Consider the following 27,841-nt stretch of genomic DNA (forward strand, 5'->3'; position numbering starts at 1 on the left):
TGTGTTTGCCTCTGCTGTTCTTATGGCTGGGAATGGAGCTGAGGACTGAGGAGAGAATAAAGGGTCAGTTTAGCACAAATTCACAACTTCTGTGCATTTAAGAGTCCAGTGTGTTGAAATAGTAAAGAACTTTATTGAGAACACAGAGTCAAAAATTCAGTGGTTAAGCCAGAACTGCCCATTCCAAGCAAACAATACATTAAAACCCCAAACACCTAAAACTGCTCCCTCTTCCAAGCCTAGCTCCCCCCTCCAATTCCTACAGTCTATGCCCCACAGGTAACAAGCCCCCCTTTGCCATCCCTAAAAACTAGCCCTTTCTGTTAATACCAGCCTCCGACTTTCTTCAGCCAACATCCCACACAATGCAAAAGCTATCATTCCCATAAATATTCTAGACAGCTGCAACAAATCCCAGCCCCTCATCTAGCTAACCTATACCATGACCCACAATCCCCAGCCAAATAGACAACCCATAGCAACTATCTATACTATTAGCAAATAAAACCTAAACTTAACAAAATACAACTTTAAAACAAACAGACATATGGACAGAGAAACCTTACAAACAAAATCACAAGGGCCTTTTCTTAGCACCGTTGGATTGAAAATATTTTATATTCCTTACTGACAAAAATAATGTTAGTTTACTGCTGTGATTTGTGTGGCTTAGCTCCTGTGTGGACTCTCTGATGTGTAACTAGGCTTGACCTCTGAGAAAAACATTTCCCACAGTGCTGGCATTTGTATGGCTTCTCTCCTGTGTGGACTCTCTGATGTGTCACTAGGACTGACTTCTGAGAAAAACATTTCCCACAATGCTGGCATTTGTATGGCATCTCTCCTGTGTGACCTCTCTGATGTGTCACTAGGTCTGACTTCTGAGAAAAACATTTCCCACAATGCTGGCATTTGTATGGCTTCTCTCCTGTGTGAACTCTCTGATGTGTCACTAGGTCTGACTTCTGAGAAAAACATTTCCCACAGTGCTGGCATTTGTATGGCTTCTCTCCTGTGTGGACTCTCTGATGTCTCACTAGGTCTGACTTCTGAGAAAAACATTTCCCACAATGCTGGCATTTGTATGGCTTCTCTCCTGTGTGGACTCTCTGATGTGTCACTAGGTGTGACTTCGAGGAAGAACATTTCCCACAACGCTGGCATTTGTATGGCTTCTCTCCTGTGTGGACTCTCTGATGTGTCACTAGGTGTGACCTCCGAGGAAAACATTTACCACAACGCTGGCATTTGTATGGCTTCTCTCCTGTGTGGCCTCTCTGATGTGTCACTAGGTGTGACCTCCGAAGAAAACATTTACCACAATGCTGGCATTTGTATGGCTTCTCTCCTGTGTGGACTCTCTGATGTTTCACTAGGTCAGACTTCCAGGAAAAACATTTCCCACAATGCTGGCATTTGTATGGCTTCTCTCTGGTGTGGACTCCTCGATGCATGACAAGGATTGACTTGTAAGCAAAATATTTCCCACAATGCTGGCATTTATGTGACTTCTTTCCTGTGTGGACTCTCTCATGACTCAAATGTTTTTCTGTAAAGAAGGACAATGACAGATGAGACTGAAAATCAGACTTAAGGAAGGAGGGTGTTGCCACATGATTTAGCCCTCATTAACCTCTCCTTATTTGCGATTAAATTAATAAAGTTGCTGTGAGTAACTTAAGTATGGCCCTGCTGCTTATGCCCCTAAACCCATTGAATGGTTGTATCCTTACTCATAGGAGCTAGCAAAAAATGGGGCTGCCTTGAGGGAATCAGTGGAAGCAGATAGTCAAAGGACTGTTGAAAAAATATTCCATTAAGCATGTGCAAAAATACTTTGATTGACAGGTGGCATCATATCCTGTGAGACTGCCATAGAGTCCTGAGTCAGAGCCCAAGGCATGATGGAAGCTAACTGCAGAGGTCCCTTCATGCTGTTTCGCACCAGGAGATGACTCACAACCAATACAATATACAGCTCACATGCGGATTGGTGTGGATTGGATTGGAGTTGTGTGTATAAGGGATGGTGAAGTTGATGGAAGTCGGAGATGATTATTTTGTATTATTTTGCAACTCAAGATAGAGAACCTCCAAGGACCTGAATGAAATCTACTGTGTCTGTGACTTATCTTTAAGTGTGGAAAGTGGTCAGTGTATTGCCAATACCTATATCTAGATATTTGCTTCCATACTCTCCTATGCTATTTTTGAGTTGCATCTGGGAGTGTCACCCTCAGATTGCAGTGTACATTGGCTTGTGAACATGGTCAAAATTCAGAGCCAACAAGGACCTTAGAGGCGGTGTGCTAATCCCTTTTGTCTGAGGTATTCAATGCATTCAATTCGGTTTCACGCCATTCTTTCCCCACACATGAAATATGCTAAAGTGATATAAACCTTTCTGAACCCTCAGTTTCTGCCCCCAAGCAACAATTTCAATATAAATATCAGCCCCAACTTGCTGTTCTTTGGTGTCAGTCTAGTTACAGACAGACACTCTTTTTTTTCATGGCTAAACACCTAAATGCACTCACCAACCCCAATTGTCAAAGGAACTACTGACCTCTTCCCAACCAAATCCTCAGCAATTTGAATAAAGGTCTGGATAGATGACGTGTCACCATTAACAAAGCCTTACATCTATTCACCACTCCCACCTTTGTTACCTAGTTCTTGCATGTGTGTGTAAACACTTATATATTTCAAATGGCTCTGAAGATCTGTTTGATTCAGGACTTGCTATAGCTGAGCTGAATCTAGAGGTCACTATTGCCCCAGTAAACCTATTTATTTCTAGTGAGCTAAGTACCAAATTCCCCTAAAAGCATAGCACTTGTGGGTGTCCACCCAGACTCCAGCATTTTGGGTAACAAAGGATGTCTTGAATCAACCATGGAGCTAAGCAAAAGAAACATTAGAGAAAAAGGAGTTTTTGTGTCCCCTTTCCTCCCTTCATAGATGTTACACATAACTGCTAAATGGAACCCCTAAATATGTCTGAAAAGAAGGATTTGAGCTGGTTCTCACCAGTTCACTCAATCCAGTTCTTAAAATCTGTCAGTTTGGTGGCTGCCTCCCAATCCCCAAGGCCTCTCTCCTGGCCCTTCCCAGAAGTCCCTTCCTCTCCGCACAGAACTAGGCGATCCTGGCTTTGCTCCTGCCTTCCCCTCCTGGCTCCCAGAGGCCTGATCCCCTTCACTTTCTCCCTCTGCTCTCCAACCTTGCCTCTTGCCCATCTGCACTGCTTTACCATTTCACCTTCCGCATCTCTTCCCTGCCTTTCTGTTTTTCACATTGCCACCATCTCTCTATCACAGACACACACCCACAGAGTGTGATGCACAAAAGGGACACTTTGAGGTCATTTCTTGGCAAGACAATTAATATACGACTAATGCATTAGGAAAGGCAGAAAAAGGGGTCCGGGACCTCGTTTCTGATATTAGTGAGGGTCAAGTGCAAGGGAGAATCCTTAAAACAACCTTAAGACATCTCTAAGACAGGGATGGACTGCTGTAGGGAAGTGGGGTGGTCACATTGGACCCCAAGCGCATCTCAGGGGCTACCCCACATTGTGTCGCCTAAAAATATGGCCTAATGTTTTGCCCCTCAATATCCCACAGCATCCCTTTGGGGAAGTGGAGGCCATTTTGCTACTGTTGGGCCCTCTCTGATCCATTGCAGGGCCAAGGAAGGCTTTTTTCCCACAATGCCTCTCCAGAGTCTCAAAATGCTAGAAGAGGGGCTACAAAAGCCAAGAAACTTGTTCTGGGATGGGCTGAGGACCATTTAGGGGCAAAAAGCATTAATCTCCATGGCTCCTTCCCACAAAATTCCAGAATTAGCAGTTTAGGATTGGATATTTAGAATCCTTAAAAAGTGGAGAACAATAGTGCCTCACTAAAACTAGAAATTCCAAGATTCCACAGGAAGTTGTTATGACAGTTAAATTACGTGTGAAAGGGAACTAGGAATGGTAGTAGAGCACAAGTTGAACATGTGTCAAAAGTGTGATGCAGCAGCTAAAAAGGCCAATGTGATCCTAGGCTGTATCAATAGGAGTATAGTGTCAAGATCAAGGGAAGTAATAGTGCTACTCTATTCTGTTTTGGTCAGGGCTCACTTGCAATAATCCTGTGTCCAGTTCTGGGCACCACAATTCAAATAGATGTTGAGAAGCTGGAGCGTGTCCAGAGGAGGGAAACCAAAATGGTCAACAGTCTGGAAACCATGCTCTCTGAGGAACGACTTAGGGAGCTGGGTATGTTTAGCTGGGAGAAGAGAAGGTTAAGAGTGGATATGACAGCCCTGTTCAAATATTTGAAGAGATATCATATTCTGGATGGAGCAGGCTTGCTTTCTGCTACTCCAGAGAAAAGGACATGGAACAATGGATGCAAGCCACAGGGACAAGAGGCTCCACTAAAACTTTAGGAGGAACTTCCTGAGAGTAAGAGCTCTTCAAGAGTGGAATATACTCCCTCAGAGTTTGGTGGAGCCTCTTTCTTTGGAGGTCTTTAAACAGAGGCTGGATAGCCATCTCTCGGGGGTGTTTTGAATGTCTGTTCCTGCATGGCAGAAGATTGAACCGGATGGTCCTTGTGGGCTATTTCAACTCTTTGATTCTATGGCCTGTTACAGACTGCCAAAATAAAGCTGCTTCAAGTCTCTTTGGAGGTATGCTATTTAAATGATGCATGCATCCTAAGAATCCGGAAGCTGCACCAAAGCCACACTCCAGTGCTTAGAAATGGAGTGTGGCTTTGGCACGACCTCCGGACTGTTAGGACCCATGCATCATTTAAATAGCATACCTCCAAAGAGACCCGAAGCAGCTTTATTTTGGCAGTCTGTAACAGGCCTATAATTCTAAAGTGGAATCATAGCGCTCTGACAGTAAATTATGAAAGGACCCTCAGTCTTCAGAGGAAGAGCAATGGATTCAGGTTCCTTACCCACAGAGGCCACATTCTCGTAATTCTCCATCATTACAGAACTATACATAAGTTTCTGCTTTTTTGTCAACAGTTTCCATTCCTCCTCAGTGAAATATACTGCCACATCCGCAAAGGTCACCTGCAACAGAAAATAGATCTTATCCAGAGAGTGACTAAACAAAAGGGGAGGAAAGCACATGGTGCATTGCAATTATTTTTTCAACAATTCACAATTTAGTCCAGGAAATAAACTTTACATTCTGCAAACAAACAAAAAGCTACAGCCTTTGAGATCCAGTTTGTCTCTAATCCTTTCAATGTAATATATAATATAATAAACAATATAATTTAGGCCATTTCTGGAATATTATACATTGATTAAGATACTGACTATCCCAACATGTATATTAGATATAGTCACCAATGAATTATAGTTCATTTAGTCATATCTCACCTAATTTCAGAGGCAAATTTCACTTTAAAAAAAACAGTTCTGGGGAGTACTCTGGGCTTTAGGGCCACTGGGCCCACCTTCAACTTAAGTCCAGAGATATTCTTCCATATCCCCCAGCATTTCACAGATTGGGAAAGCAAGACTCATGTGGAAAAGCAACATCAAAATGGGGTCAAGATAGCCAAAGTTGTTAATGATAAAGATCACACAAGCGAGGAAAGGTACAGCAGTTTGCTTTTGCCTCTGACTCCTGGCAAGGGCAAGACCCTGCTCCCTTCTCTCCTCCCCTCTTTTGAATTGATGGGATGCACACTCTTTTGAACTTGAAACACATTTTGCAGCAACTGAACTGACCTGAGGCGAAGGGGGAAAGTGGAAGGAGGACAGTGAAATAGGACATTTTCAAAGCCCCTGAAAAAATGAGGTGACAGAGGAATAACCAGGACATTCTCTGCCAAACTGGGACAGTATGTTCTCTGCTTGCTTCATGAGCCGGCCCAGACACAGATGAAAGTAATAGTCAGGATGGCAACTTACCAAAGAGTTGTTGTTCCTTGGCAGCCTCTTTCTGTTGGAGCCCAGCTCCCTCTGCTTGGCCTTTGTGTCGGCCATCAGGTGGGCGAGGGGTCTTGGTGGCCCTGCACTTTGGTCACTTCCAGCAAAGGATACTCCAAAGCCGTGTACAAGGGGTCCAAGATGAAGTTCCTGAGAAAAGAGACCAGGATTAGGCTTGGTTTGGCTAGAAACCCTGCAGCACTCAAAGTCACTGAGATCAGCATCCTGCGGGTGACATACGCAGGTGACTAATGTCTCCTTTGGTCCAATGCAGAAGTGGGCATCCCCTTCCTCCCTCTGCACCAAACAAAGCCCCCTGGAACTAGCATAGACTCACTGCAGCTCCCCTACACAACAGTTACTCCATGCCTTGTGAGAGTGGCTGGGGATCAGGGAATAGGGAATTGGACAAGGTCCTGACTATGTCCTAATAGCTAGATGTGAAATGAGTGCATTATCTCCTGCAGAGGTCCCCAGTGGCCCTCAGAGGAAGATTTCTTCATTTTGCTTCTGACTACAGAAACACAGCTGGATGTTTCTCTAATGCCTCACACCCAACAGTCTCACCAGGCATAGAATGGCCATGAGGGATGGCTTCCACAACTCTATGGTAGGACCTGGATCAGTGAATGGCCAGTTGTAGCCTGATTCCACCTGGAGAAACAATGGAGCATAGAGGGTTCTGCTGGGTCAGGCTGTCTGGCCTGGTGGCTCCTCATTCTCCCGATGGTTGAATCAGCAGAACTCTCTATGCTCCAGTGTTGCTCTGGGAGGAATGGGTCTACAGCTGGCCATTCACTAGGGAGCCCTCCGGTCAAGAAGGGCAGGAAAGGAGCTCTCTCTTCCCAGGTTGTTCCCCTTCCATGGGATCCAGCCTTCCTCCCAGGATCAGGGGGCACCAGAGGATTGAGCTGATGGGAAGGGAGCACCCAATTCCCATGGCAAACTTCTGCATGCAGAGAAGTCACAATTCTGAGAGAGTCTCTGCCCATGTGGAGAGTGCCCATTTTCCACACTGTTGCCTGTCCATCTTGTCTTGGGAATATCCTGATCTAGCCACATGCAGACTAAATCCTAGCCTGTCTCCTATGCCTAGTCCTGATCAGAGTAGAATCACTGAATCAATTGGATTTATCTATATGTTGACTCACCAGTCACTTATGGGTTCAGTGGGTCTGCTCTCTGGGGTTAACCAACAGGATAAAGTACTCCTCAGATTTTTTAATGCAGGGATGCAAATTTTTAATGCTATTTCATCATCACTGATGAGAATTTGACTTCTCTTTCACAAAGAGGAGGAGGGGGAGGACCTGCTTTATGTCCCAGGTGGAGAAGCTCTAGCTCTTGGGCTGGATGATACATGATTTACTTTACAGACCAAATCCACGCCGTCCCATCATCATGGCCCCCTCCCCATTTAGACACTGGTCAAAATAATTATTTTATTTTTGCAAATGAGACAATTTCTCTAAGCTTAACTGCTGTGTTTGTCTATGTCAGTCATAGCAGGATCAAGAAGTGTGTACTTGCTCCCTCTGCTTGCTAAAGCCACATAGAAATTGAGGCATGTACATTTGTGTGAATTGTTTCGGAATGGATCTATTGTCAAAATCACAATTTCTTCACTTTTCCTTGTATATTTTTTAAAAAGATGCACACTACTGAATGTGTTGCACTTGATATAACAAAAATCTATAAATGTATAGTTTATGAATGAACATTGCACCCTGAATTATACTCATTTTGGGGAAGTGAAGACATATGTAAATTCTTTTTATAAACGAAAGACTTCATGCCAGACAAACCTGATCTCTTTTTTTGATAAAATTACCAGCTTGTTAGATGAAGGGAATGCTGTGGATATAATATATCTTGATTTCAGTAAGGCCTTTGACAAAGTTCCCCATGATATTCTTGCAAACAAGCTTGTAAAATGTGGACTAGACAAGGCAACTGTCACATGGATTTGTAATTGGTTGACCGGCCGAACCGAAAGGGTGCTCAACAATGGCTCCTTTTCATCCTGGAGAGAAATGACCAGTGGGGTCCCACAGGGCTCTGTCTTGGGCCCAGTGTTATTCAACATCTTTATCAATGACCTGGATGACAGAATTGGGGGCATACTTATCAAATTTGCAGATGACACCAAATTAGGAGGAGTAGCTAATACTCCAGAGGACAGGATCAAGATTCAAAATGACCTGAACAGACTAGAAAACTGGGCCATAGCTAACAAAATGAAATTCAACACGGAGAAATGTAAGGTACTGCACTTAGGGCGGAAAAACGAAAAGCACAGATATAGGATGGAGGACACCTGGCTGAATGAAACTACATGTGAAAGGGTAGTAGATCATAAGTTGAACATGAGTCAACAGTGCAATGCGGCAGCTAACAAGGCCAATGCGATTTTAGGCTGCATCAATAGAAGTATAGTGTCTAGATCAAAGGAAGTCATAGTGCCACTATATTCTGCTCTGGTCAGGCCCCACCTGGAATATTGTGTTCAGCTCTGGGCACCACAATTCAAAAAAGGACATTGAGAAACTGGAGTGTGTCCAAAGGAGGGTGACTAAAATGGTGAAAGGTCTGGAAACCTTGCCCTATGAGGAACGACTCAGGGAGCTGAGGATGTTTAGCCTGGAGAAAAGAAGGTTAAGAGGTGATATGATAGCCCTGTTCAAATATTTAAAGGGATGTCATATTGAGGAGGGAGCAAGCTTGTTTTCTGCTGCTCCAGAGACTAGGACCCGGAGCAATGGATGCAAACTGCAGGAAAAAAGATTCCACCTCAACATTAGGAGGAACTTCCTGACAGTAAGGGCTTTTCCACACTGGAACACACTTCCTCGGAGTGTAGTGGAGTCTCCTTCCTTGGAGGTCTTCAAGCAGAGGCTGGATGGCCATCTGTCGGGGATGCTTTGATTGTGATTTCCTGCATGGCAGGGGGTTGGACTGAATGGCCCTTGTGGTCTCTTCCAACTCTACGATTCTATGATTCTAATATGTCACAAAGTTCCAGTGAACACAACATACAAACACAGTCCCCATAAAAAGGAATCACTGGCGCACTGTGTGTCTGGGTCTGGATATCTCACTTCCACCTTCTGGGAAGACAATGCTGCTAGAGACGGAATTTGGGGCTTTATGCCTGCAAAGCCTGGGCTCAGTCTCTCACCTACAGCCCTTCCACACAATCCTGGACTGAGCCATTTAAACAAAGATCCTCTTTCAGCTCCAGGAATAAAGCCCTACCTTCAGTAGAAAGACCCTGATTCCTGCAGCACCAGAAAGGCCTCTTCTGCAGTCCTTTATATCTGGAGCTTCCCTGGGTCAGAGGCCGTCTCCTCAGCTGTAGAGAAGGGTTGCTCTGAGTGCGAAGGAGGAGGAGGTCCACAGGGCTGAGGGAGGGAAGGCAATGGGGAAAAGATCAGTGCCAATGGCCATGGAGGGCAGAAGGTGACCATGCCTAGGAAACTCCTCTGAGTCCCAGCCCTAGGAATGAGTGGCAGGAGTGAGTCCACGGGGCTGAGGGGGTCTCCTTTCCCAAAGGGGGAGGCAAGGACCGGTGGTATCCTCCCCAGCTAGAGCCCAAAGTGAGGGTCTCTTTCCCACCTCTCTCTCCCAGCCCCCAAAGCCCAGCCTCCCCACTGGCCCTGAGTCCCTGCCTCCCTTCCTCAGACCCCCACAGACCCCTCCCTCCCTTCCTTCCTTCCTTCCTTCCTTCCTTGCTTCCTTCCTTCGCCCCCAAAATGGAGGGCCAGAGGCACAAAGGGACACACTTCCTTCCTTTTGGCCCAAGAAGCCTGGCCTCCTTCTGACTCTGGAGCCTCAGGAGAGAAAGAGGAGCCTCGGTTCAACTGAGGCCTCAGAGAAGGTTCTGGAACATTATTCCCCACAATCACAAGCAGCACAAAATGGCTGCTGGGAAGACAAAATGGCCTCCTGAGTCTCAGCGCTTTGCAGTTGGCAGTTTGAGGCCTTCAGGGAACCCAAAATGGAGGATGAAAGGGCCTCAAAGTCGGAAGGGCCCCAAATAGGATTTCTGATCCTAAAGAAAAGATTTCCTGATGGCACCCGATGGCTGTGAGAACACAAAAAGTCCCCAAACAGGACTTCCAAACCTTAACAACACCGAAACATTTTCCTGATGCTATTGAAAGGAGGAACCTCATCCCCTCCTTAATTACAATCAATAGTGAAAGATATTAATATTGATATTAAGAGTGCCCATCGTCCACAACCCAGTTCAGGTCTTGACCGCTCAGGGAGGCCAGTCCAGCTGCAGGTGGCCCTCCGTCCGTCCGTCCGTCCGTCCTCCTTTCCTTCTGCATTCCTCCTCTTTTCCCCAGCATCAGCCCCTTTCCCAAGAAGGCTGCATCTGCACTATAGAAAGAAGGCACTTTGACACTGCTTTAACCACTCAGTGCTATGGAATCCTGGGATTTTACCTTTGGACACTTAGCCTTCTCTGCCAGAGAGCTCTCATGCCACAACAAACTACAAATCCCAGGATTCCATAGGATGGAAGCAGGAGAGTTAAAGCGGTTTCAAAGCGGATTATTTCTGTAGTGCAAATACAGCGGGAGTCGGTTGTAAAAGGATAGAAGCAGCCCATTCTTGTTTTTACTCTGCTAATAATGGTTTTCCTTTCAAAAAAGATGAGCAGTTTGCCTTTCAGTCTGATCTTTATTCTTATTCTTCTTGTTTGTTTGTATGTTTGTTTGTTTCATTCTGGGTAATGAGTTATTCTGATCTGTCTCCTTCCTTCTTGTCTGAAAATCTATTAATAAGGAAACTGGGGAGACTTTTTAAACCTCCCAAAGGAGCTCCTTTTCACCTTTTTGGGGGACTAGCCTCCTCTTAGAAGCCAAAGCCCAGTGTTTGTGAAGAATAAGAATAAGGCTTATATTAAAACTATCCTCCCCATTTCTGATCCCTTTTAAAACCCATGTTCCCCAGAAGGAGCAGAGCTGTGTAATAAAAAAACCCTCTCAGAAAAGAGACACAAAAGACACACAAAGAGACACACTTCCTTCCTTTTGGCCCCAGGAGCCTGGCCTCCTTCTGACTCTGGAGCCTCAGGAGAGAAAGAGAAGCCTCTGTTCAACTGAGGCTCAGAGATGGTTCCAGAACATTGTTCCCCACAGTCACAAGCAGCACAAAATGGCCGCTGGAAAGACAAAATGGCTGCCAGAACACAAAATGGCCTCCTGAGTCTCAGCGCTTGGCAGTTGTCAGTTTGAGACCTTCAGGGGAGAGAGAGAGACTGAGGGGAAGAGAGGAAGGAGTTCCTGGAGGGAGGGGGCCTTGGGAGATATAGGGCCTTCCTGAGATATTCGGGGTTTGCTTCCTAACAAAGGGGTTTCTGTCCTCATAAAGGATTTGGGGCAAACTGGATCTGAAAGGCAGTAGTAGCCTTTTCTCTTGCCAATGGGACTTAAAGTGTATTTCCTGGACTGAATCTCCCAGCATCCACATGGCCAGAAAGAGGAGAGGTCCTGCCCTGCAGTAAGGCCCCTCCAGTCCCTCTGAACTAGGACTACAACTCCCATGTCTTCTTGACCAGACACACTGGCAATAGCTCGCTTTCTTTCTCTTGTTGTGGTTGTGTGCTTTCAAGTTGTTTTGACTTATGGAGACCCTGTGGGAAGCTCTTCTCAGGCTTTTCTTGGCAAGATTTGTCCAGAAGTGGTTTTGCAAATGCCTACCTCTGAGGCTGAGAGAGTATGACTTGCCTAAGGTCACTCAGTGGGTTTCTATAGCCAAGAGGGCATTCGAACCCTGGTCTCCAGGGTCATAGTCCAGTGCTCCAGCCACTAAACCACACTGTCTTTTTCGTGAGGCTTTGTTGTTTTTGTGGAGTGGCTCCAAGTCTTTGCCGACTTCTGGGGAGCCTCTCCTGGGGTTTTCTTGGCAAGAGTTGTTCAGAGGTGGTTTCCCATTGCCTTCCCTGAGGCTGAGAGAGTGTGACTTCTTGCCCAAGGGACTCAGCTGGTTTCATGGTGGACTGGGGCAGTGGACCGTGGCCTCCAGAGTTGTAAGCAACATTCAAACCACTGCACCACACGCCTCATATTCCCATGTACAACTTGAGAAATAAGTGCAGACTTTTTTCTGTTCTTCATCTGTGTCTTCAAGTCGTTTCCGACTTATGGCAACCCTAAGGCAAATTTATCATGGGGTTTCCTTGGCAGGTTTCTTCAGAGAGGGGTTGCCATTGCCATCCTCTGAGGTTGAGAGAGTGTGACTTGCCAAGGGTCACCGAAGTCCAAAACACACTGCAGCAATAATCCAGTCTGAGACGGATTTAACTGCCCTGACTCAGTCCTAGGGTATTGTGGAAGATGTAGTTTTGTAAGACATTGCACCTTCTCTTTCACAGACCTATGGTGCCACAATAAACTCCATTTCCCAGGATTCCCTAGCACTGGGCCAGGGCAGTTAAAGCGCTCTTAAACTGGATTATTACTTCCGTGTGTTTTGGACCTTTCTTGGCTGCAAACTGTCCATAGCCTGCAATGCATCTCCTGATTCTGTTGGCAGTCCCTCCCTCCCAACACTTTCCCATTTCCCCCCAAAACCAACACAAAGCTGGCAGATGGAAAGAGGTTTTAAAGCAGCATTTAAATCCGCCATATTTGTTTTTAAAAGACTAAATGTCCCAAATGCTATTATCAGTTTTGTAGCTATTATTACAGAAAGACATAGAGTGCAAACTCCTCAAGTACCTTTATTTTCTGGAGTGAGATGTGCTTTTCCAACTGACTCACTGTGATGATCTCCGGTGCTCCAAGCAGCCAAACTGCGGCCCTGTAATAATAATAATAATAATAATAATAATAATAATAATAATAATAGTTTTATACCCCTCTCTTCAGCCAAAAGGCTATCAGAGTGTCTTACAAATTGTTAATTAGACATTTAGACATTATGGCTCTTTGCCCAGCAGACCCTTAAATTCCTTAAATCACGCTGCCATCATCCAGTGAATTATAAAAGGACTTCCCTTAACCTACACTGGGACCAGTTAAGGAACCTTATTTCTCCTTCTTTACTGATCTTCCCAAGCATCAACTGAGCCAAAACACGTGTAAAAGGAGCGTCGAGTAGAAGATACTCCAAGGAGATATTTACTATAAATAACAAAATATAACTGAAATATAAGCCATACAAGATATTAAGAGTCTTGCAGGTACAATATTTGTAAGTATATAATATTCAGTTCATACAAGCTATTAAAATAATAAATAGACCTAAGCGTCCAATTCTGAGACTAACTTCCAAGATCCGCTCTTTAACTCTCTCTCTCTCGATCTCCAACCGACACAATTCCCCAAACTGTCTCTCGGTCTCTCAGGCCTTATATCTCTTTCTCACGGAAGCTTCCAGAAGAACCTTTATCTTGCTCTCTGATTGGTCAAGAGAGCCTTCCGTAGCAGTGATGTCATTCTCTGTGGGATGTGGGAGGGACTGGGATTCCAGCCAATGGCAGCCCTCAGAGTGTCCTCAGGAGGACTTCTTCTGTTCCTAAAAGAGCATTGAACGCATGCCTTTGAGACAGGGCTTGATTCAGTGAGGCTCCTGGTGAAGGCAGCTGGTTTGGAGCCACCATGAAAGGAAGCCATTCCTAATGGCTGAATATGTGGTCTTCCTATTTCTATTGCCAGGGAAGGGAAGAGGGCCCTGGAGTGTTCTCTGCCTCCAAAAAGAACTTGACCTCCAGGAATACTAAAAATCAAATAAATAAATAAATAAATCTGCTGATTGGTTGATGCTGCCCTAGATTTCTGTCAGTTTAGTAAAGCAGATTGGGAAGGCCTCCAGGGAAGAGCTTTCATTGCTAAACAAATACTCCCATCCCAGAAGAAATCTAGATGACCAGGAACACAGATTGCAGCCTTGTCTTTCCCCTCTCACCCCATTCTTGAAGATCCAGGGAGCTAAGGAAAAGAGAAGGGAAGATGTTCCAATATCTCCCACTCTTATGATATCCTGAAGGGATCAAATCATATTTGGGATTCACCCTGTGCTTCCCTCCTGAATCGCTCTTTGGATGAGGGCTATTTTCTATTGCAGATCACCTTTTGAGATGTCGCAGTCTTCTTCACAGAAGAGGAGGAAAGGCCATTCTTGAGTCTGAAGCAGAAATTTCTATACAGGATTTGGAAACCATGAAGCCCTATGAGGAAGGACTTAGGGAACTAGGTATGTTTAGCCTGGAGAAGAGAAGGTTAAGAGGTCGTATGACAGCCCTGTTTAAATATTAGAAGGGGTATCATATTGAGGAGGGAGCAAGCTTGTTTTCTGCTGCTCCAGAGACTAGGACCCGGAGCAATGGATGCAAGCTACAGGAAAAGAGATTCCAGGTCAACATTAGGAGGAACCTCCTGACAGTCAGGGATGTTTAACAGTGGAACAAACTCCCTCCGAGATTTTGGTGGAGTCTCCTTCCTTGGAGGTCTTTAAGCAGAGGCTGAATGGCCATCTGTCAGGGATGCTTTGATTGGGAGTTCTTGCATGGCAGAATGGGGTTGGACTGGATGGCCCATGTGGTCTCTTCCAACTCTATGAATTGTAATTCATTTTGGTTGCATCTACACTGCAGAAATAGTCCACATTTAACTGCCATGGCTCTCAGTGATATGGAATTCTGGGATTTGTAGTTGTGTGACTGTAAGAGGCATTCCAGGGGGAAGAATCACTGTGTGCTTAATAGACTATAGCAGTGTTTCCTAAACTTGTTCCCAGGATTACAGATCCCCCGTTTACTGACCAGTAAAGTCCAAACCACTTGGAAGACCAGAGTTTGTGAAACACTGGTCATTATAGCAAAGCCTTTGACTGCATAGATCATGAAAGGCTATGGAAAACCCTTAAAGCCGTGGGAGTGCCTAGACATCTGATAGTCCTGATGAGGAATCTGTACTCAGGACAAGAGGCTTCTGTCAGAACAGAACATGAAGAAACAGAATAGTTCTCAATTGGAAAAAGGCTGCATCTTATCACCCCAACTGTTCAGTTTACATGCAGAAAATAAATGAAGAGCTGGTTTGAAGAGGAGGGAAGATAAGAGGAAGAACATCAGCAATCTTAAGATACATGGACGATACAATACTACTATAGGAAAACACCTTGGACTTGGGACAATTACTAAGGAAGGTCAAGGAAGAAATGGCAAAGGCGGGCTTGTTACTGAACGTAAAGAAAACAAAAATAATGACTTGGGAAGATCTACATAAATCCAACCTAAATAATGAGGAAGTTAAAAGGTTTCTTGTATCTTTGAGCAAACATTGATCAGAATGGGAAACTGCAGTCAAGAAATCGAAAGAAGACTATGAATGGGAAGAGTAGCCATGAAGGGACTGGGCAAGGTCCTAAAGTCTAAAGATATACAACTAAGCACTAATGTCCAGTCCATTGTGTCCCCTGTTGCCATGTTCGGCTGTGAGAGCTGGGCAGTAATGAAAGTGGATAAGAAGAACATAAACTCATTTGAGATGTGGTGCTGGAGAAGAGGGCTGAGGATACCGCAGACAGTCAAAAAGACCAACAAATGGGTCCGAGAACAGACCAAGCCTGAAATCTCCCCGGAAGCCAAAATGACTAAACTGAGTCTGTTGTATTTTGGCCACATCATGAGGAGGCATGGATAATTAAGAAGGAGAGTAATGCTAGGAAAGGTAGAAGGGAGTAGAAAGAGAGGAAGGCCGCATGCCAAATGGCTAGACATAATTCGGGAGGTTATGGGGCTGAATAAAGAGAACCAGAGCAGAGCAATGGAGGATAGAGGTGTTTGGAGGTGGCTCATCCACAGCGTTGCTGTGAGTCGAAAGTAGCTAATAACAACAAAGCAAGTAAAGACTTAAGGGTTTTATTTCAGCATCAGCTTCTGTGGGTTGTGATTCATTTCAGCTGCATCTGCATGGCAGAAGTCATCTCATCTGACACCACTTTAACTGCCCTGGCTCAATGCTATGGGATTCTGGGAATTATAGTTTTGTGAGTTTTGTGTTAGCTTTCTCTGTCAGAGAGCTCTGGTGCCACAACAAACTACAGTTCCCAGGATCCCATAGCATTGAGCCATGGTAGTCAAAGTGGTGCCAAACTGGATTATTTCTGCAGTGCAGATACAGCCTTTCTCAGATGCTTGGAGTATAGTATTGTAAGATCATATGCGCACACACACACACATATGCATATAGACATATACATACACATGCACACACAATTAAATGATTGTGGATTGAGATCAGAATGAAAAAAAGATGGAGGCAATAGCTATTATCATACTATTATAGGTGATATATAAGAGCTCCCTTAATTGCTCTAATCCTAAATGGGTCTTTCGAAGTCGGGTTTGCCCCCTCTCTTCCTCTTTGATGCTGTTTTTAAATTGAACATGTTGAACTTGTAAGATGCCTGAGTGACTGCAAGGAAATGAAAATGGTTGCATTGTAAGAGAAAGTTATTTTGTATGATCCAGTTAAGGATCCTACTGATTCCTTTGGGGACACATCTGTGGTCCAATCCTATGGTTTATTTTCCTTCTCCAAGATTAGTACACATAGAATTATAGGCCCCAAAGGGAAAGGCAGGAAAGGAAGGCTCGGCTTTGGAAATATAGCTCTCTCTGTGTCTCCTGTATGTTTGTGTCTGTGTGTCTGTGCTGTTCTTATGGCTGGGAATGGAGATGAGAACTGAGGAGAGAAGAAAGGGTCAGTTTTGGGCAAATTCAGAAATTCTGTGTATCAAAGTCCAGTGTGTTGAAACAGTAAAGAACTTTATTGAGAACACATAGAAATTCAGTGTTTAAGCCAGAACTGACCACTCCAATCCAAACAATGCATTCAAACCCCAAAACCTAAAACTCCACCTTCTTCCAAACATGACCCTCTTCCAAACCCAGCTTCCACCTCCAATTCCCACAGTCTCTGCCCCACAGGTAACAAGGCCCCCTTTTGCAATTCCCAGAAACTAGCCCTTTCTGTTAATACCTGCCCCCAACTTTCTTAAGCCAAAATCCCACACATTACAAAAGCTATAATTCCCATAACTATTCTAACCAGCTGCAACAAATCCCAACCTCCCATCTACCTAACCTATACCACAACCCACAATCCCCAGCCAAATTGACAACCCAAAGCACTTATCTATACTATTGGCAATTAAAACCTAAACTTAACAAAATCCAACTTGAAAACATAGAGACATATTGACAGACAACTTTTACAAATAAGATCACAAGAGCCTTTTCTGTATTCTGTATTTTTTGTATTCGTTATTGACAAATATAATGTTAGGATTTGTATGGCTTCTCTCCTCTGTGGACTCTCTGATGTGCCGTTAGGTGTGACTTCTGAGAAAAACATTTCCCACAATGCTGGCATTTGTATGGCTTCTCTCCTGTGTGGACTCTCTGATGTTTCAATAGGTTTGACTTCCAAGAAAAACATTTCCCACAACGGTGGCATTTGTATGGCTTCTCTCCTGTGTGGACTCTGTGTTGTTTCACTAGGTTTGACTTCCAAGAAAAACATTTCCCACAACGCTGGCATTTGTATGGCTTCTCTCCTGTGTGGACTCTCTGATGTTTCACTAGGTCTGACTTCGAAGAAAAACATTTCCCACAACGCTGGCATTTGTATGGCTTCTCTCCTGTGTGGACTCTCTGATGTATCATTAGGATTGACTTCTGAGAAAAACATTTCCCACAACGCTGGCATTTGTATGGCTTCTCTCCTGTGTGGACTCTCTGATGTATCATTAGGATTGACGTCCGAGAAAAACATTTCCCACAACGCTGGCATTTGTATGGCTTCTCTCCTGTGTGGACTCTCTGATGTGTCACTAGGTTTGACTTCTGAGAAAAACATTTCACACAACGCTGGCATTTGTAAGGCTTCTGCCCGGTGTGGACTCTCTGATGTATGACAAGGACTGACTGGAAAGGAAAACATTTCCCACAATGCTGGCATTTTTGTGACCTCTTTCCTGTGTGGACTCTCTCATGACTCAAATGTTTTTCTGTAAAGAAGGACAATTACAGATGAGACTGAAAATCAGACTTAACAAAGGAGGGCGTTACCACATGATTTAGCCCTCATTAATCCCTCCTTCTTAGAGATTAAATTAATAAAGTTGCTGTGAGTAACCCAAGCATGACCCTGCTGCTTATGCCTCTAAATCCATTGAATGGTTGCATTCTTACTCATAGGAGCTAGCAAAGAAGATACCGTATGGGGACTGCCTTGAGGGAATCAGTGGAAGAAGATAGTCAAAGGACTGTTGAAAAAAAATATTTAATTAAACATGTGCAAAAATACTTTGATTGACAGGTGGCATCATATCCTGTGAGACGGCCATAGACTGCTGAGTCAGAGCACATGGCATGATGCAAGCTAACTGCATAGGATGTTTCATGCTATGTGACATCAGGAGATGACTCACAACCAATACAGTATGCAGCTCACATGAGGATTGGAGTGGATTGGATCTGAGTTGTGTGTACAAGGGATGGTGAAGTTCATGGAAGTTGGAGAGGAGAGCTTGTAAATATTTGCATTATTTTGCAACTCAAGATAGAGAACCTCCAAGGATTTCAATGAAATCGACTGTGTTTGTGACTTATTTTTAAGTGTGAAAAGTGGTCAGTGCATTGCCAATGCCTATATCTGGATATTTGCTTCCGTACTCTGCTATGATATTTTTGAGCTGTATTTGGTGCATCACCCTCAGATTGTAGTGTACATTGGCTTGTGAACGCGATCAAAATTCAGAGCCAACAAGAATCTGAGAGGCTGTGTGCTAACCCCTTTTGTCTGATGTATTTGCATCAAACACCCATTGCATTCAGTTTGTTTCACACCATTCTTCCCCCACAAAGGAAATATTCTAAAGTGATATAAACCTTTCTGAACCCACAGTTTCTGCCCCCAAGCACCAATTTCAGTATAAATATCAGCCCCGACTTGCTGTTCTTCGGTGTCAGTCCAGTTACAGATAGACACTCTGTTTGTTTTCATGGCTAAACACCTCAATGCACTCACCAACCCCAATTGTCATGAGAACTACTGACCTCTCCTTATTTCAAATCCTCAGCAATTGGAATAAAGATCTGGATAGATAACATATCACCATTATCAAAGCCTTACATCTTTTCACCACTCCACCTTTGTTACCTAGTTCTTGTGTGTGTGCATGAACACTTATATGTATGTGTCTGTGTGTTTTGCTTTACCCCTAAATAAAACAAAAACCTATTTCAAATGCCTCTGAAGATCTGTTTGATTCAGGACCTGCTATAGATTGGCTGGGTCCAGAGGTCACTATTGTCCCAGTAAAACTATTTCTCTCTATTGAGCTAAGTACCAAAATCCCCTAAAAGCATAGCACTTGCGTCCCACAACATTCCAGAATTGGCAGTTTAGGATTGGATATTTAGAAACCTTACAAAGTGGAGAATAATAGTGCCTCACTAAAACTAGAAATTTCACGATTCTGCAGGAAGTTGTTATGACAATTAAATTATGTGTGAAAGGGAACTAGGAATTGTAGTACAGCACAAGTTGAACATATGTCAACAGTGTTATGCAGCAGCTAAAAAGGCCAATGTGATCCTAGGCTGTATCAATAGGAGTATAGTGTCAAGATCTAGGGAAGTAATAGTGCCACTCTATTCTGTTTTGGTTAGGGCTCTCTTGCAATAATCCTGTGTCCAGTTCTGGGCACCACAATTCAAACAGATGTTGAGAAGCTGGAGCATGTCCAGAGGAGGGAAACCAAAATGGTGAATGGTCTGGAAACCATGTTCTCTGAGGAACGACTTAGGGAGCTGGGTATGTTTAGCTTGGAGAAGAGAAAGTTAAGAGTGGATATGACAGCCCTGTTCAAATATTTGAAGAGATGTCATATTCAGGATGGAGCAGGCTTGCTTTCTGCTACTCCAGAGAAAAGGACATGGAACAATGGATGCAAGCCAGAGGGACAAGAGATTCCACTTAAACTTTAGGAGGAACTTCCTGAGAGTAAGGGCTCTTCAACAGTGGAATATACTCCCTCAGAGTTTGGTGGAGTCTCTTTCTTTGGAGGTTTTTAAACAGAGGCTGGATGGCCATCTCTCGGGGGTGTTTTGAATGTCTGTTCCTGCATGGCAGAAGATTGAACTGGATGGTCCTTGTGATCTGTTTCAACTCTTTGATTCTATCATTCTAAAGGGGAATCATAGCACTCTGACAATGGATTATGAAAGGGCCCTCAGTCTTCACAGGAAGGGCAATGGATTCAGGTTCCTTACCCACAGAGGCCACATTCTCATAATTTTCTATCATCACATTACTGTACATAAGTTTCTGCTTCTTCGTCAACATTTTCCATTCCTCTTCGGTGAAATATACCGCCACATCCGCAAAGGTCACCTGCAACAGAAAATAGCCCTCATCCAGAGAGTGACTAAACAAAAGGGGAGGAAAGCACATGTTGCATCCAAATATTATTTGATCACTTTAGAATTCAGTCCAGGAAATAAGCTTTAAATTCTGCAAGCCAGAAAAAAGCTGCAGCCTTTGAGATCCAGTTTGTCTCGAATCCTATCAATATAATATACAATATAATAAAGAATATAATTTAGGCCATTTCTGGGATATTATTGATTGATTAGGATACTGACTATCCCAACATGTATAGTACATTTAATCACCAATGAATTATAGTGCCATATCTCACCTAATTTCAGAGGTATATTTCATTGTTAAAAACAGTTCTGGGGAGTGCTCTGGGTTTGAGGGCCACTGGGCCCACCCTCAGTTTAGGCCTAGACATATTCTCCCATATCCCCCAGCATTTCACAGATGCGGAAAGCAAGACACATGTGGCTAAGCAACACCAGAAGGTGGTCAAGATGGACAAAGTTGTATGATAAAGATCACACAAGCGAGGAAGGGTACCGCAGTTTGCTTTTGCCTCCGTCTCCTGGCAAGGGCAAGACCCTGCTTCCTCCTCTCCTCCCTTCTCCCCTCTTTTGAGTGGAAGGGATGAACACTCTTTTGAACTTGGAACAAATTTTTCAGCAACTGAACTGACCTGAGGAGAATGGGGAAATTGGGAGGAGGAGAGAGAAATAGGACATTTTCTAAGCCCCTGAAAAAATGAGTTGACAGAGGATTACCCAGGACTCTTTCTGCCAAACTGGGACAGTACTGTATGTTCTCTGCTTGCTTTCATGAGCCGGACCAGACATAGATGAAACTACTAGTAAGGATGGCAACTTACCAAAGAGCTGTTGTACCTCAGGAGCCTCTTTCTGTTGGAGCCCGACTCCCTCCGCTTGGCCTCTGTTTCGGCCATCAGGTGGGCAGGGGGTCCTGGTGGCCCTGCACTTGGTCACGCCCAGCAAGAGAGGCCCAAACCCGTGTACAAGGAGGCCGAGATGAAGGTCCTGAGAAAAGGGACCAGGATTAGGATTGACTTGGCAAGAAACCCTGCAGTACTCAAAGACACAAAGAACAGCATCCTGCTGGAGACATACGCAGGTGACATATGCCTCCTTTGGCCCAATGCAGAGGTGGGCATCCCCTTCCTCCCTCTGCACCAAACAAAGCTCCCTGGACCTAGCATAGATTTACTTCAGCTCCCCTACTCAACAGATACTCCATGCCTTATTAGAGTGGGGGGGATTAGGGGATGGGGAATTAGAGAGGCCCCTGGTTATGTCCCCATAGATAGATGTGAAATCAGTGCATCATAAATAAATAAACCATCTGCTGAAACCTGCAGAGGTCTCCAGTGCTTTTCCCCAGCATCAGCCCCTTTCACAAGAAGGCTGCATGCACACTATAGAAATAAGGCACTTTGAGACCGCTTTAACTGCTCAGTGCTATGGAATCCTGGGATTTTACCTTTAGGACACTTAGCCTTCTCTGTCAGAGAGTTCTCATGCCACAACAAACTACAAATCCCAGGATTCCACAGAATGGAGCCAGGAGTTTCAAACTGGATTATTTCTGCAGTGCAGATACATCCTGAGTCGATTGTAAAAGGATAGAAGCACCGATGTCTTGTTTTTATCCTCCTAATAATGGTTTTCCTTTAAAAAATTAAGTAGTTTGTTTTAGTCTAGAATCCTTATTTTTGTTGTTTGTTTTATGTTTCATTCTTGGTAATATGAGTTATTCTGGTCTGTCTCCTGCCTTCTTGCCTAAAAATCTATTAATAAGGAAACTGAGAATAATAATAATAATAATAATAATAATAATAATAATAATTTTTATTTATATCCCGCCTTTCCAATTGCATGATCAAGGCGGCTTACAAGACAAAAAACGATAAAATACAAGTAAAACATCACAATATAAAAAGTTTAAAAACATCATTACTAGGGGTAGGAATGGGAATCTATACAAATCACAATTCACTAGGGGCAAGAAAAAGACAATATATTGCACTAATCCGGGGTCGAAAAACAGAGGGCAAGGAGCAGAGAAAAAACACTATTACCTAAAGTGAAAAAGCCAACTGGAATAGATGCGTTTTTAATTGTTTCTTAAAAGAAACTAAAGATGCAGAGGAACGGAGCTCTACAGGGAGCTTATTCCACAATGAGGGGGCGGCGATAGTGAAAGCCCTCTGTGAGGTCCTCACCAAATGGGATTTAGGGACCTCTAACAAATTGGTCCCAGATGTTCTGAGTGTGCGGGGCGGATTGTATGGGGAGAGGCGGTCCTCCAAGTACCCTGGGCCCAAGCCATTTAGGGCTTTATAGGTCAAAAACCAACACCTTGTATTGAGCTCGGAAGCGAATGGGTAGCCAGTGGAGATCTTTTAAAATAGGTGTTATGTGGTCTGTCCTGGAACTACCAGCGACCAGTCTGGCTGCCATATTCTGCACCAATTGAAGCTTCCGGGTTTGGTACAAGGGTTGCCCTATGTAGAGCGCATTGCAGAAATCCAATCGAGAGGTTACCAAAGCATGTACAACAGTTTCAAGGTCCCGACGGCCCAGGTAGGGGCGCAGCTGGCGTATCAGCCGAAGCTGATAACAAGCACTCCTGATCGTCGCGTCCACCTGAGATGTCAGATGAAGCGACGAATCAAGGAGTACTCCCAAGCTGCGCACCGAGTCCCTCAAGGGGAGCGTGACCCCATTCAGGACAGGAAGACTTTTAAAACCTCCCAAAGGAGCCATTTTTGGCTTTTTTGGGGGACTAGCCTCCTCTTAGAAGCCAAAGCCCAAGGTTTGTGAGGAAGAAGAATAAGGCTTGTATTAAAACTATCATCTCCATTTCTGATCCCTTTTAAAACCCATGTTCCCCAGAAGGAGCAGAGCTGTGTAATAAGAAAACCCTCTCAGAAAAGAGACACAAAAGACCCACAAAGAGACACACTTCCTTCCTTTTGGCCCAAGGAGCCTGGCCTCCTTCTCTCTCTGGAGCCTTCTCTCTCTGGAGCCTCAGGAGAGAAAGAGAAGCCTCTGTTCAACTGAGGCCTCAGAGAAGGTTCCAGAATATTATTCCCCACAGTCACAAGCAGAACAAAATGGCCACCTCTGGCTCAGCACTTGGAGGCCTCAGTGCAGTAGTGAAACCTACCACTTCCAGGCCTTGTCCCTCTGCTCCCTCTCCCCTCTCTCTCTGCCTCCTTCCTTCCTTCCTCCTTGTCTCTGTCTCTGTCTCTGTCTCCGTCCGTCCGTCCGTCCGTCCGTCCGTCCGTCCGTCCTTCCTTTCCTCCCTCCCTCTGTCCTCTTCTCACTCACTCTTCCGCGCGCAGAGCTAAATAGAGAGGCAGAAGCTCCTCCCCTTCTTTAATCTGGCCAATGGGAGCAGAGGAGCTGGGAGGCCCCGCCCCCCTGCCCCACCCTCACAGGCTCCTCCTGCAGTTAATATGGAACAAGGCATGAGGGACTGAGGGACCCTGGAGCCCCAGCCACACTGGCGGCCATTTTGTGTTCTGGCGGCCATTTTGTGTGCTGTTTGTGACTATGGAGTATGTTCTAGAACCTTCTCTGAGTCCTCAGTTGAACATGCATAAACACACACAGATACACACACACACAGAGAGAGACATACAGACACACATATACACACATTATATATATACACACACACACACACACACACACACAGACATATATACACATACATATACTGTATATATACATACGTGTCACAACAAACTACAATTCCCAGGATTCCCTGATTTGAGAAGGGAATTGCCTCCACGCTTCCAGATCACAGCCCCAGAGAAAGAGTCTCTACAGTATATCAGCATTGCCAATTTAAGTCCACTTTTTCAGCTGCATTTGAATTTAATAATGATAATAATAATGGTGATGATGATGATAGATAGATAGATCGTGTAGCACATTTGAGATTCACTAAAAGAAAAGTTGGCAGCATGAGCTTTCCTAGACTTAAGCGTACTTCCTCAGATGTATGGGAATTGTAGTTTATTGTGGCACCAGAGCTCTTTCTCACAAAACTACAATTCCCAGGGTTCCCTAGCACTGAGCCAGGGCAGCTAAAGTGGTCTTGAACTGGATTATTTCTGCAGTGTGTCTTCGAACCAACTCAGACTGCATCTTCACTCCAGAGACAATCCAGTTTCATACCGTTTTAACTGCCATGGCCCAGTGCTATGAAGTCCCGGTAGTTGTAGTTTGTTATCATACCAGAGTTTGCTGAGAGAGAAGGTTCAATGTCTCACAGAACTAGAATTCCCAGGATTCCATAGCACCGAGCCTGGGCAATTAAAGGGGTGTCAAACTGGATTATTTCTGCAGTGTGGTTGCAGCCGAACACGTTTCTATTTTGCATAAATCTTCCTGGCCCCCCTTCATGTCCAAATAAGTATCTTAAAGGTATTAGAAGGACTGAAAGATTCTTTGTTTGGTCCAATGGTAATTTTGAGAGTTGAAATAAGTTACAATTATTTTTATTCAATTAGGTTTACATTTATTTACTAAAGATCCACCATATTAATAAAAATATAAATAAATCCTATTATTATTATTATTATTATTATTATTATTATTATTAACATTACGGGAACTTTCAAGGGATTTTGACTGAATATTCCGTGTAATATGGGGTGGATTCCATGGATTTTGGTAAAACATGCCGGGAAATAAGTTTGAGGCTTCTTACCAACACTGGTCCTGCCCTGCAGTAAGGCCACTCCAATCCCTCTCAACTGAGGACTACAACTCCCATGTCTTCTTTCTTTCTTTCTTTCTTTCTTTTTTTGTTACTTTCCTTCTTCCTTCCTTCCTTCTTTTCTCCCAAGCTGCCTTGTGTTAGTGCTGTTACTGCTCTTGTTGTCGTTGTGTGCTTCTAAGTTGTTTCTGACTTATGGTGACCCTAAGGGAAGCCCATTGAAGGCTTTTCTTGGCAAGATTTGTCCAGAAGTGGTTTTGCAAGTGCCTCCCTCTGAGGCTGAGAGAGTGTGACTTCTTGCCTAAGGTCACTCAGTGGATTTCCGTGGCCAAGAGGGCATTCGGACCCTGGGCTCCAGGGTCATAGTCCAATGCTCCAGCCACTAAACCACACTGGCTCTTTCTTGAGGCTTTGTAGTTTTTTGTGGAGTGGCTCTAAGTCATTGCCGACTTCTGGGGAGCCTTCCCTGGGGTTTTCTTGGCAAGAGTTGTTCAGAGGAGGTTTGCCATTGCCTTCCCTGAGGCTGAGAGAGTGTGACATCTTGTCCAAGGGACCCAGCTGGTTTCATGGAGGATTGGGGCACTGGACCATGGCTTCCAGAGTTGTAACCCTGCACTCAAACCACTGCACCACACTGCCTCCCATTCCCATGTACAACCTGTGAAATAATAGCAGACATTTTCTCTTCTTCATGTGTGTCTTCAAGTCTAATCCAATTTATGGCAACCCTAAGGCAACCTTATCATGGGGTTCCCTTTCCAGGTTTATTCAGAGAGGGGATGCCATTGCCATCCTCTGAGGCTGAGAGAGTGTGACTTGCCAAGGGTCACCTAAGTCCCAAACACACTGCAGCAATAATCCAATCTGAGATTGCTTTAACTGCCCTGGCTCAGTCCTAGGGAATTCTGGGAAATGTAGTTTTGTGAGACATTGAGCCTTCTCTGTCAGAGGGCTCTGGTGCCACAATAAACTCCAGTTCCCAGGATTCCCTAGCACGGGGCCAGGACAGTTAAAGCGCTCTCAAACTGGACTCTTGCTGCCGTGTGTTTTGGACCTTTCTTGGCCGCAAACTGTCCATAGCCTGCAATGCATCTCCTAATTCTGTTGGCAGTCCCTCCCTCCCAACACTTTCTCATTTCCCCCAAAACCAGCACAAAGCTGGCAGATGGAAAGAGGTTTTAAAGCAGCATTTAAATCTGCCATATTTGTTTTTAAAAGACTAAATGTCCCAAATGCTATTATCAGTTTTGTAGCTATTATTACAGAAAGACGTAGAGTGCAAACTCCTCAAGTACCTTTATTTTCTGGAGTGAGATGGGCTTTTCTAACTGACTCAATGTGATGATCTCCGGTGGTCCAAGCAGCCAAACTGCGGCCCTGTAATAATAATAATAATAATAATAATAATAACAACAAAAATAATTTTATACCCCTCTCTTCAGCCAAAAGGCTTTCTGAGTGGATTACAAATGGTTAATTAGACATTTAGACGTTATGGCTCTTAGCCCAGCAGACCCTTAAATTCCTTGAATCACGCTGCCATCATCCAGTGAATTATAAAAGGGTTTCCCTTAACCTACACTGGGACCAGTTAAGGAACCTTATTTCTACTTTTTTCCTGATCCTCCCAAGCATCAACCGAGCCAAGACACGTGTAAAAGGAGCGTCGAGTAGTAGATACTCTAAGGAGGTATTTATTATAAATAACAAAATATAACTGAAATATAAGTCCTACAAGATATTAAGAATCTTTCAGGTACAATATTTGTAAGTATATAATGTTCAATTCATACAAGCTATTAAAAATAAATAAACCTAAGTGTCCAATTCTGAGACTAACTTCCAAGATCCGCTCTTTAACTCTCTCTCTCGATCTCCAACCGACACAATTCCCCCAACTGTCTCTTGGTCTCTCAGGCCTTATATCTCCTTTTCACGGAAGCTTCCAGAAGAAGCTTCATCTTGCTCTCTGATTGGTCAAGAGAGCCTTCTGTAGCAGTGATGTCACTCTGCATTTGCATAAACCTCCCTTTTCTGCCTGAAGAAGACCTCCACTGACTGGAGCCCAGTCATGACACTTTCCCAAGGCAAGGCTTGCACCTATTTCCCAATGTTGTTCTTGGTGTCTGCCTTCCAGTTGTTTCCAGGTCTTATGGTGACCTTATGGGAGTCTCTGAAGGGGTTTTCCTGGCAGGTTCCTTCAGAGTGGGTTTCCCATGGCCATCCTCTGAGGCTGAGAGAGTGCGACTTGCCCAAGGCTTCAGTTCTTTTGGAAGCCTTTTTGCTTTATCTTCTAGAAGGCAGCAGTTGCTTCTTGCACTGAAGAATGAGAGGAACCTTCTGGCATCCAAAAGGATGGCATTTTCTGTAGTTATGTCTGATAATATGTATATATAGGATTGCAATCCCTGTTCATTTATCAAAAGGTTTATAGTGCACCCCATATCATAGATTCTCATAGCTATGTCTCTTAATAGCAGTTAACCAAATTAAACAGTTTATAAAACAAAAACACGAAACAAGCTACACAAGAGGCCTCCAGGAGTAGCACCCAGTCTTTTCCCCGGCACTGTGCTGGCAGTGGAAAGGAGGCTGAGGAGCAGTGCCAGAGGCTTCCTCGGCCTCCTCTCTACCGCCGCCATGACGCAAGGGCCGGGTGGAGGCCAAGAGGCCTCTGGGTCACCACCCGGCCCTTCCGTGGTGGCGGCAGTGGGGCCGTGGAGGCTGACGTGGAGAGGAGG

At 44.4% G+C, this 27,841-nt stretch overlaps 2 protein-coding genes across 2 annotated transcripts in view; both read right to left on the reverse strand.

Annotated features, from left to right (window-relative positions):
- LOC149290465 (uncharacterized) overlaps positions 1 to 27,841 on the reverse strand; it is a 200,153-nt gene that overhangs the window by 92,715 nt on the left and 79,597 nt on the right. The window lies entirely within an intron of this gene.
- On the reverse strand, positions 320 to 27,742 carry LOC149290469 (uncharacterized). The gene is made up of 3 exons (XM_089489303.1): positions 27,652 to 27,742; positions 17,261 to 17,979; positions 320 to 1,529 (listed from the first exon to the last, which is right to left on the reverse strand). The coding sequence occupies exons 1-3, from the start codon at positions 27,740 to 27,742 to the stop codon at positions 648 to 650; spliced, it is 1,692 nt and encodes a 563-aa protein (XP_089345429.1). The 3' UTR covers positions 320 to 647.

This window comes from Sceloporus occidentalis, unplaced genomic scaffold (assembly GCF_023333645.1).
Source record: "Sceloporus occidentalis isolate IW3139 unplaced genomic scaffold, rSceOcc1.0.p SCAF_39, whole genome shotgun sequence".
NCBI lineage: Eukaryota > Metazoa > Chordata > Lepidosauria > Squamata > Phrynosomatidae > Sceloporus > Sceloporus occidentalis.